This window comes from Emiliania huxleyi (genome assembly GCF_000372725.1).
Source record: "Emiliania huxleyi CCMP1516 chromosome Unknown EMIHUscaffold_193, whole genome shotgun sequence".
Lineage (NCBI taxonomy): Eukaryota > Haptophyta > Isochrysidales > Noelaerhabdaceae > Emiliania > Emiliania huxleyi.
Genome location: NW_005200659.1, coordinates 79,947 through 90,572, shown reverse-complemented (window position 1 = coordinate 90,572; position 10,626 = coordinate 79,947). Strand labels below are relative to the sequence as shown.

Sequence of the window (10,626 nt, the reverse complement as noted above, 5' to 3'; positions counted from 1 at the left end):
CACTCCATCCCGGCGGTCACACAAAGGCACAATCCCCGGACCAAGATCACGCACCCGACTCATGTCAGCTCACGCAACCAAGCGTAATCCTCCTCGCGCGCTGCAGATGGTTGGGCGGTGCGGGTTCATGGGGTGCTGCCTCCCTGACCGGCACACTGGCCTGTGCCAGCCGCGTGCTTTATCGCGGCGTATCGGTCGCAACAGCAACAAAGCGCGCCGCAACATACTCATCCGCATCCCCTGCCGCAAGCTCAAGCCGCCGGGCCCGAAGAAGAGGGTGCCGGTGGGTCCGCAGCACCAGGTGGATGTCCCCGAGTTTAACCCACAGCACCTGGATGTCCTTCCCTTTTGCGCCGCGGCGAACGATCGGGATCAGCGCGTCGCCATGACGACCTTCTCCGAGGTGGAGGCGGTATTCCGGGCGGAGAAGGAGGCGGCGCTGGCATGGGAGGCGAGGAAGCTGGCGGCAACGCGAGCGGCTGGCGAGAGTGCCTCTGCATCCGGCCTCGATGAAGCGCCGTTACTACTCCAGCCGCTCGACACGAACGCCATGCTCACGCCGCAGAAAACGGCGGCGACGGTCTTCGCCACCGTCGTCTCTGCCGGCCCGCCGCAGCCCATTACCAAGAAGTCGGTGTCGGCCGCTCCAGCGCCGGCGGTGCGGGCGACGCTCCGGAGCGCACTGCTCACGCGTAACGGCTCGCGGAGCAAGGGCTGAGGGACGCGCGCAACTCGGGGCGACGTGCTGCTAGGATGCTGCAGGTCCTGGATCTCTTGCTCGCGCGAGCGTGTCTCCGTGTGCATCACACACCCTGGAGTTCTCTTCACCGCCCCCACACTTAGGGGACCCCTAGGCTTAAAAGGGTGGGCCCTGGGGCGCCTGCGGCTTAAACGGCTTAAAACCGGCCATGGCCGGTTTTAAGAGCTGCTGGGCCGCCAATTCCTTAAACGGGCTTAAACACTTAAACGGTGCGGGAGAGCTCCCGAGGTCGATGGTCCGGGGAGAAGGACTCGTCACGTAGCTCGTAGGACCAGCCCTGGGTGAGCCGGGTTGTGACATTTGGCGATTCCGCGGCTTACTGGGTCCCTGAGCCGCTCCCCGTGCTTGTGGCCCAGGCATGGTACTGATAGTAAACGGGTCAGAACCGGCCAAACACAGGCTACAGCCCCACACACACGCGCCCGCCATAGCTCCTGGAGAGCATGCGCGAGTGACGCGCTACAAGCCGCGAGAGTGGCATCAGAGGCAGGAACGACGTGCTCTTGCTGCACCTCGCAGCTGCACCAAGTGTGCTCGCAGTGTATGCCACGGCCGCCGCCTGCGGCATTGCTCTCGTGCAGCTAGGCGACGCAGGTCCATCAGCAGGGCTCATCCAATGCGAGCGCACATTGTGCGTAGCCGCGGGCAGGTGGCAGTGCACAGCCGCACACCGGCTGTGGCGGCTCGAATGCCCCCGGCAGCAATGCTGGTCATTAACTTGCGTATTGGGGCCGCAGCAGACTGCTGCTGTGGCAACAGCAGCAACCTGCTGCTGCCTGATTCAGTCAAGCCAGCGGCGCAGCGAGGTGTGCAGAATTCGCGTGGTTTTGTCCCTCCTGAGGCTGAGCGCATTCGAGCCCGTCGACCGGAGTTGGATGGTTCGATGGAGTTGGATGGTACCACGCGTCTCACTGAGACGCGGGGTACTGGCCATGGCCGGACTACGGAGCGTGAGGTGGCGAGCGGAGCGAGCGACAAAACAACGAGAAAAACACGGACGACGCGATGTCAAACGTCAGAACTGGCTCACCCAGGGCTGGACCTAGTCCGGGACGCGGGAGGCTCTCCCGGTAGACGCCGGAGGCCGGGAAGCTGGCTACAGTCAGCTAGCACGCGCGCGAGTATGGCTCCTGCCAGTGCACCAGACTTACAGATGTGTCTTCAGAGGCGGGTTTGTGCCTATAATAACGGCAGTATTGGAGAAAAACGGCGCGGAACCCAGCGACGCATGCCGGCGAGGCCGATTTTCTTACACGGTCTTAAAAGAGGGACCCCCCGTGCCTAATCTCAAGCAAGTTAAGCCCCCAAACCTCCTCGTTCCTAACCCCTAACGGCGTTCCTGTCAGTACTGACAGGAACCGCGGCGACGACCGATCCAGCAGTCGTCTGCGACATGGCAGTGGCCCCGGGTCATGTGCAGCTGGTCCCGAGCGGCTCAGGTCCCAGATCGAATCTCGGACCCACAGATTCTAGATTCCTTTAGATTCCCTCTGGATTCCCGCAACAACTATCTCTTAGCGGCGGCAAACAGAGGCGCAACTCTGCCAGCAGCGAGGAGGCTCCTGCTGCTCAGCTACCGAGGCCTGGTGGCGTCGGCTGCTGCGTGGAGAAGACAGCAGCACTGTCCGACCTCAAAACATGCACAACAAGCGGGATTTGTGACTCTGTCCTCCATTCTTCAGTCGCTCTGCCGGACGCGCTCGCTTGTCGCGAGGGTCCCCTCTGTGGAAGCCGTGTGGACGCCCAGAATAGCCTCCCCTGGCTTAGCTAGAGTGAGAGATATTGTGCACATGGTCAGCCTCTACAATATATACGCTGACACTTTACCTCCCAGAGCTCGTCTCGGTCCGCCACGGCCATCCTCAGCCTCCGGCGGGCCCCTGGCCGCGGCGCGGTGCGGCGGCGTCACAAATCCGACGTCAGTTCACCGGGACGCGATCGGGCGATCTGAAGTCCAACTAGGCGTATGGATTGCCCGCCCAGGGCTATCACCTGGACCCCTCAATGGACGCCTGCGGTGCCGCCCCCACGAGGTGTTGTTCACACCTGTCCAACCCCATTCGTGCAGCAGGAACGCGCTGTGTGTGGCTGGCAGCAAACTCAAATGACGACGGGTTGCAGCCTCGTAGCTCAACGGCAACATTGTGCATGAGGAAGGCTGATAGAAGTAGCACCAGCCACAACCAACAGCTTCTGGAGAGTATGCGGAGCGCAAGCAGCCGGTGATCAAAGGCGTGTGTTGCTGTCGGTGGCAGATTGCCAGAGGGACGCCGGCGCTTCGGTGCGTGGCTTCGTCACAATTTTCCACCGCTCAACTTGGAGGCAGTGTGTCTAGTAGCGTGCGCTACACCTATGACGGCGGACCTCACTGGGGCGCCGACGTGCGACGACCGTCTGGGATCGAAAGACGAAACCGCGTCCTCCAGGAGCTCGTGCAGAGCGCGCTCCGGAGCTCTGTGGCGGAAAATTTAAAGGGAACGTGGCGGCTTCCCACCGCCTCTGTATGTGCCCAATAAAGTGCTAACACGACCCCCTCGGGCAGCAGGGGGTATGTGGCGAGCGCACGGAGGCACAGTTAGGCCGCCGTGATATCGCCCTTCCGGGCACCCCGTGACTAGGTCCAGCGCCCTGGGTGGCGCAGGTTGTGACATTTGGCGATTCCGCGACTTACTGGGCCCCTGAGCCGCTACCCGTGTGCGATTTTTTGTGGCCCGGGCATGATACTGATAGTAAACGGGTCAGAACCGGCCAAACACAGGCTACAGCCCCACACACGCGCCCGCCATAGCTCCTGGAGAGCATGCGCGAGTGACGCGCTACAAGCCGCGAGAGTGGCATCAGAGGCAGGAACGACGTGCTCTTGCTGCACCTCGCAGCTGCACCGAGTGTGCTCGCAGTGTATGCCACGGCCACCGCCTGCGGCATTGCTCTCGTGCAGCTAGGCGACGCAGGTCCATCAGCAGGGCTCATCCAATGCGAGCGCACATTGTGCGTAGCCGCAGGCAGGTGGCAGTGCACGGCCGCACACCGGCTGTGGCGGCTCGTATGCCCCCGGCAGTGCTGCTAGTCATTAACTTGCGTATTAGGGCCGCAGCAGACTGCTGCTGTGGCAGCAGCAGCAGCAGCCTGCTGCCTGATTCAGTCAAGCCAGCGGCGCAGCGAGGCGTGCAGAATTTGCGTGGTTTTGTTCCTCCTGAGGCTGAGCGCATTCGAGCCCTTCGACCGGAGTTGGATGGTACCACGCGTCTCACTGAGACGCGGGGTACTGGCCATGGCCGGACTACGGAGCGTGAGGTGGCGAGCGGAGCGAGCGACAAAACAACGAGAAAAACACGGATCTGACGATTGTCACAGAACGTCAGATCTTGCGCCACCCAGGGCTGGACCCAGTCCCGTTTCGGTAGCCGTTTAGGGGTTAAAAGGTCTTTGAAAATCCGGCCCTCAGAACCCTAGGGGTCCCCTAAGCTCCCACACGTGGCTCCTCTGTGTACTGACGATCTGACGCGTCACGCGCGTCTGTGGCGGGACCGCGGCGCGAGGCGCGCGGGGACCGGGGTCGCGCAGAGCCAGACGGGGCACGGTAGATACGTGTAATCGTGTACTTTGCGGGTTCAAACGTAGTCTGTGTACGGGCTCTACGCGCACACCGCGCACTCTCCACATTGACGGATTGAGAGTCAGAGCAGAGAGGTCAGAGGAGGAGAGAGGACGGCGATGGGCGCGCAACGTATATAGATCTTTGAGACTCGGGCAGAGGCCGAAGCCGCCGCGTCCCGCGAGAACTCTTCTCGAATATAGCAGCGAGAGCAGATGTCATGAGATAGAAGGTGCGCAGCGACGCGCTGTCATCTGCCCGCCGTGACCGCCGCCGGCTCGTCGTCTGCCGTGCGCCCCTCTAGACGCAACCCGTCCGCTGCTCGCTCCAGCGCGCTCGTCGACGAGTCGCGCGCCTCGCCAAGTGCATAGCGTGCAGGGTCTGGCTCCTGCGAGAGCGGTACCAAAATGACGTCGTCGTCCGTGCCCGGCACGGCTCGCGCGTCGGCGAGCCGCTGGTGCGGAGGGGAGGGGAGGCGGCGGGCCCTAAGTTGGACCCTCGAAAGAGTCGTGGCGCTGCGCAGGGCGGTGGTCCGCAGGGCAGATTCGGTCGAGCTGCGGGGCATCGAGTGGAGACAAGCGGGCGGCGAGGGGGTGGCGCGGCGCGGCGCGACGGGACGCCTTCGCCGCCACGACGGCGGTGCGGTCGGAGCGCGCGGGGTCTTTGACGCGGAACGAGTCGGTGGTGTCGTCGAGGCCGACGAGCAACACGTAGTGCCTGCGCGCAGACACCGGGGCGGCGCGGGCGGGATGGGGTTGCGCGTGCCACGCGGAAGCCGCGGGCGTGTGCGTGTGCGTGCGGCGGGGTGGGGTGGGAGGGCGGGCGAGACGGGCAGAGGCGGCCACCCTTCAAAGTCGCCGTCGGGCGGGCGGCCCGCGCGTGCGTAGAGCATTCGCCCGTCGACCAACACGATGGCGAGCTGATCGTCGTCGCGCAGCGCGTTCCACAGCTCGTTCGCACCCAGCTTACAGCAGCGAATGGAGACGCCCTCCTCTGACGCGGCCCGCGCGAAGAGCGCGTCCACGCGCGCGGCGTCCGCCTCGAGGGACGAGGCGTAAAAGGCGGAGCCCGCCTTCTCCGCGCTGGAGGCGCCCGCGCTCAGCTCCGACGTCAGGTACTCGCACTGAATGCCGTACGACGCGAGCAGGTACACCAGGTCAGCGGTCCACACCGAGTCGGACGACAGCCGTGCGCGGAGCTGCTTGAGCGAGCACGCCGGCGGCGGCACGTCGAGCGAGAGCAGCGCCATCTGCACGCACGCCAGTCCGCAGTCCCAGTCCGCCGCCTGCGCCATGCTCGGCGTGGCCGCGTCCGCCGCGGCCGGCGGGAGCGGCGCGAGCGTCCAACCCTCGCGCTCGAGCTCATCGTCGGTCCACACATCGAAGCCCTTCTTGCGCAGCTGCGCGACGCGCTTCTTGAGCGTGCGAAGCTCGGACTTTGTGATTTGGCGCGTGCGGCGTAAATCCGCCATCGCCTCAGCCTTAGCACGAAGCAGCCAAAGCACCGCTGCGCGAGCCACCGCCGGAGGTCCGCAATAAAAAACGAAAAAGTTTTGACTGTTTACATTCTACTTGGCACGGGAGGCAACTGGCGCCTGAACGCATGGCGTTCAGGCGGCACTTCTCTCGCGTCGGCTCCGCCGAGCGCTGCACAGAGACCATCTTCACTGACCACCAACGACAGGTGTGCGACTACGCGCTCGTCTACGCGGAGAAGAAGAACGACGGCGAAGCGCCGTACTCGGTCTCCTTCACCGCGACGCAGAGCGGCGACGTCATCGTACAGCTGCACCCGCACTCGCAGCTCGAGCGCGCGGTGCGCCACGAGCGGCAGGCGCAGGCCACGGAGCCGCCTGCGAGCGCGAGCCCTGCGGCGCCGCCCGCCCCTGCCGCCGCGCCGCCAGCCGCGGAGCCGGCGCCCAAGACGTACGCCGCCGCAGCCGCATCGCAGCCGCAGGGTGCCACCGCGGGTGGCCAGCCCGCCGCGCCTGCGGGCCCGGCCGCCGCCGCGCGCGTGCCGCCGCCGCCCAGCGGCGGCGGAGTGCGCGGCTGCTCCTTCACTGTCCCTAACCCGGGCAGGAAGCGTGGGCAGCAGCAGCGCGGCAAGGGCCGCGGTGCCAGGGGCCGTGCCGATGCTGGACCCCGTCTCGTTGACAAGAACGCGCTGTCCGCGCGCGGCAGCGGGCCCTCGCGCCAGTCGCGCTCGCCGTCGCCCGACTCTCCGCCCGCCAAGCGGGCCGCCTCCGCTGACTCGTCCGGCTATGAAACCGATACGCCGGACGAGGTGCAGCAGGAGGCGGTCCGCAGGGTATGCGGCGCGCTCGGCATGAGGGAGCAGTTCGAGGCGGCGATGGCGGCGGGCGAGCTGCTCGAGATGCTCGAGAGCTTGCCGCGAGGGGCGGTCGAGGCCTCCGTTCGGCTGATGCGCGGTTACAACCGCACGGGCGAGTGGCCAGAGCCCATCCTCACCAGCCCTGCCCCGCAGCGCGGCCGCTCGCCAAGCCCCGTCGATGAGTGGTCAGATGGTTAGTGCCCAAGAGCGAGGGGTCCGGGGGGGAGCACAAACATAGGACGCCCAGCCTTGCCCTCGTGCCGCCGAGTGCATATCCTATGCGAGAGAGATCCCCTGTGCCCTGTGCCCAGCCCTCTCCGCGCGGCGATGCGCCCTCCCCCCTCGCTTTTGCAAAATCCTGCAAAGGTGGGGACGTGTCTGTCCTCGACCCAGCCCTAGCTTGGGATGTCCGTTGTATTTATTTATTTATTTATTCTCTTAGGTATATTGTTGGCAAATCAAGACACAGAGCTCACGCAGAATCACAGCGGGAGGAAAGCGGCGAGTCGCAATTCCTGGGGTCCTTGTGGCGGGCCACCCTGTCCAGAGAGGCATGGATGCCAATCTGGGGTCTCTCGACCGAGTCTATGAGCCCTGGCCGCCTCCCGCCGGGTGGCAAGGTTAGAAAACCAAGCAACGGAGATGGTGCGTAACAAACACGGTACAGGATCGAGGTGCACGCTGCCGAAGCAGTGTCGTCCCCCCTCTCCCCGACGGCGATGACGGTCGGTGTGATGTATATGATAGTAATAGAGCAGTTTGGTCGGAGGGCGCCCGGGTCGCCCCGGAGCGGCCCTGCGCGGGGAGGTGGGTGGAGGGCGGGCGCCACGCCGTCGGGCAGGCCGCGCGGGGACGCAGCCGGGGCCAGCGCGCGGCGCTAGAGCCTAGAGGGCCGGGCGCAAACTTGTTGGACCTGGACCTGGACCTGGACCTGGGTCGGCGAGTTTTGGTGGTTCGAAATGCGGAGCGCGCAGTCCGTTGTGGTTCGAAACGCGATGCCTCCGTTGGGAGACACGGACGGCGCCGGCGGGAGCGACGCGGCCGGCGAGGCGCCGCACTCGGTCGCCGTCCTGCCGGTGACGTCAGCGAGCCGGTCGAGCGTGACCAGTTGCACTCGAATCTGAGCACCACATTGAGGCCGTTGGTGGAGAGGGAGCGTGGCGAGCGAGGTGACGAGGATGGAGCTGTGGGTGTAGCCGGTCGAGGCACGGCCGCGTCGTCCAGGACGAGTCGTCGGAGAAGGGCGAGACGTCGAAGCGCCGTGACGGACGGTCCACGTCGGGTTCCGTGCAAAGATCAAAGCCTCTGCCCGCCAGGCTCAGCGCTCTGGCGTTTACCACACTCGGAGACAAAACAGGCGTTTTTCTTCTTCTTCGGCGCCCGCCGTATTTGCCGAGAGCTCGCCGACCGAGCTCGGTCTCTGCGGACAGCGGCGCCGCTCACGACACATGCTTCGGCTCATCGTCCGCAGACCTCTGGCGGCGGCGGCGGCGGCGGCGGGCGCTGCCGGTGTCGCGACCAGAACCGTGTGCGACTCAGCGGCGCTGGTCGCAAAGCAGAACAGCAGCAAGCCGGAGAGCGTCAAGGTCACGCCCTTTAGCCTCGGTGGAGAGCAGCACGACCAGAGCACGTTCGTCGGTAGGCTGACGAAGATTCAGGAGCTAATCGACATGCGCACCATCTTCCTCACCGACGCCGACGTTGCGGCAGCGCAGGCGCGCCTCAACGAGTTCAAGAGGCTGGGGCGGTGCCCCGACGGCGTCTCCGACCAGGACATGTGGGAGGCGCAGAGGACGGTCAATGCCGTCGTCCACGGCCCGACCGGCGAGAAGATGTTTCTTCCGGGGAGGATGTCGATGTTTGTGCCCATGAATCTGCCGATCACGGCCGGCATGGTGCTGGCCGCCTCGCAGCAGGCGAGCATGCGAGTGACGCTGCTGCTGCAGTGGGCAAACCAGACCTACAATGTTGTGAACAACTACGTCTGCCGCGCCGGCCCGGAGGTCGCGTACGGCCCACTGGCGCAGTCGTACGGCCTCGCCGTCACGGCGTCGTGCTCCATCGCAATGGCGGCGGGAAGCCTCCTCTCGACGTACCCGGGGCTTCGGGTGCTCGGCCCGCTGGTGCCGTACCTGGCCGTCATCTCGGCGGGCACGACCAACGTCTGCTTCACGCGCATGGACGAGATCAAGAACGGGATCGAGGTGTCCGACGCCGACGGCAACCCGCTCGGCCGCTCGGTCGCCGCCGGGCAGACCGCCGTCTTCCGGACGGTGACGACGCGCTCCATGTTCCTGCCCGTGCTCTCGCTGCTCTTCCCGCCCGCCGCGATGAGGGTGGTGTACGCCACTGGGCTGGTCGCCGCCGGCACCGCGGCCGCCATCGCCATCGAGGTTGCCGCCGTGGGCGTGGGCTTGGCCGTCGGCCTGCCCGCCGCGCTCGCCCTGCAGCCACTGCAGATGGAGCTCGACGTGGGCTCGCTCGAGCCCCAGTTCCAGGGCCTCAAGCGGGCGGATGGGTCGCCGTGCACGCACGTGTACGCGAGCAAGGGGATGTGAGCGCGCGGGGGGGGGGGGGACGCGGCGCTGCCGCGCGGGAGAGAGATGCATGCAAATGCAGCGAGGCGCACATGTGGAGAAACTGCAGGGGCCACGACCCAAGGAAGGAGCCGATTCTTTTCCTGGGAAAACTTGCTGTGATTCTTTTTGCTGCTCTTAGCCGTGTCTTTCCTTCTGTCTTTGTGGCCTTTGAATTCTTTTTTTGTGTGTCGAGCCTGTCTGCTAAAGAAAGAAAGAAAGAAAGCAGACACGGCAAACGAGGGATGGGACGAGGACAAGGTCCCCACCTGCACGAGCAGGATTTTGGAGAGAGAGAATTCTTTTTTTAATTCTTTTTTTGTAAAGGTGTAGTACGCAGGCCACCCGGCGCCGTAGGCGCCGTCCTGCTCAAAGCTGCACCGCGGCGCTGCGCTCGTCCGACTCCCGCAGGCTCGCCGACGCCCCCAGAGTAATGTCAGACTTACCCGACGCCGGCAGCGGCGAAAATTTCCTCTCCGGAGACGAGTCTGCGCCGCTTTGCGCTCCAACCACCCAAGTCTCCCGTTGGCGCGTGGCCGACCTGAATTCCGAGGCGCGCCGCGCTCCCCCCACCGCGCTGCCGCCATCTCGCGCCGCCCCGACGCCCGCGAGCGCCCGCTGCAGGCGTGGGCGGGCGTAGCCATCGCGCTGTGCGCCAACAGCGTGATCCCCATTGCCCTCAACGCGCAAAAGTTGGCGCACAAGCGGAACACGGGGACGGACGGCAAACCGCTGCATCCGATGACGAAGATCCCGCTCTGGTGGTTTGGCATCACCCTGATGATCGCGGGCGAGTCGCTCAACTTTTTGGCGTATGGGTATGCTCCCGCCTCGATCGTCGCGCCGATCGGCGCCACGAGTGTCTTTGTCAACGGCATCATCACGGCGACCCTGATGAACGAGCCGTTCACGTGCCGGAACGCGATCGGGCTGATCCTCATCGCCTCGGGCGTGGTGATGCTCGTCACCGCAATCCCGCCGCCAAACGACGACCTGACGGCGGAGAAGATTGCGACGTGCGCGCCGGCGCAGCCTTTGGGCGCGGTGCTCGCCACGCCCAGCTCGCTCCCCCCCCCTCCCCTTCCGCAGGAGCATCCTGCCCTCGCCACGCGCCTGGGGCTACCTGCTCGCCGTGAGCATATTCGTCCTCTTGTGGCGGCAGCTGGTGGTGAGCGCCGCCGCGCCTTTCCCCCGCACCCGCGCCTCGGGCTGTGCGGCCCCCCTCCCCCTCTCAGCCCGGCCCGCTGTCTCAGGTGCCTCGGTACAAGGAGAAGCACGTCCTCGCGTACCTCGTCCTCTGCTCCGTCATCTCCTCCGTCACCGTCGTCTCGTGCAGAGCCTTCATGCGCGCGCCGCACCTCCGA

General features: G+C 65.5%; 4 protein-coding genes across 4 annotated transcripts; 3 read left to right on the top strand and 1 right to left on the bottom strand.

Moving 5' to 3' along the window:
- Positions 1–106: 106 nt before the first annotated feature.
- EMIHUDRAFT_442703 (hypothetical protein) lies at positions 107–964 on the top strand (the record flags this gene model as incomplete). The annotated part of the gene is made up of 1 exon (XM_005782074.1): positions 107–964. The coding sequence occupies one exon, from the start codon at positions 107–109 to the stop codon at positions 716–718; it is 612 nt and encodes a 203-aa protein (XP_005782131.1). The 3' UTR covers positions 719–964.
- Positions 965–4,605: 3,641 nt separating this feature from the next.
- EMIHUDRAFT_233597 (hypothetical protein) lies at positions 4,606–5,826 on the bottom strand (the record flags this gene model as incomplete). Its single annotated transcript, XM_005782073.1, has 3 exons — positions 4,606–4,809; positions 4,988–5,072; positions 5,201–5,826. The coding sequence occupies 3 exons, from the start codon at positions 5,824–5,826 to the stop codon at positions 4,606–4,608; spliced, it is 915 nt and encodes a 304-aa protein (XP_005782130.1).
- Positions 5,827–5,957: 131 nt separating this feature from the next.
- Positions 5,958–6,884, top strand: EMIHUDRAFT_113608 (hypothetical protein; the record flags this gene model as incomplete). Its single annotated transcript, XM_005782072.1, has 1 exon — positions 5,958–6,884. One exon carries the CDS (start codon positions 5,958–5,960, stop codon positions 6,882–6,884), a length of 927 nt encoding a protein of 308 aa, XP_005782129.1.
- A 1,250-nt stretch (positions 6,885–8,134) lies between these two features.
- On the top strand, positions 8,135–9,244 carry EMIHUDRAFT_72760 (Sideroflexin; the record flags this gene model as incomplete). The annotated part of the gene is made up of 1 exon (XM_005782071.1): positions 8,135–9,244. One exon carries the CDS (start codon positions 8,135–8,137, stop codon positions 9,242–9,244), a length of 1,110 nt encoding a protein of 369 aa, XP_005782128.1.
- Between the last annotated feature and the right edge of the window lie 1,382 nt (positions 9,245–10,626).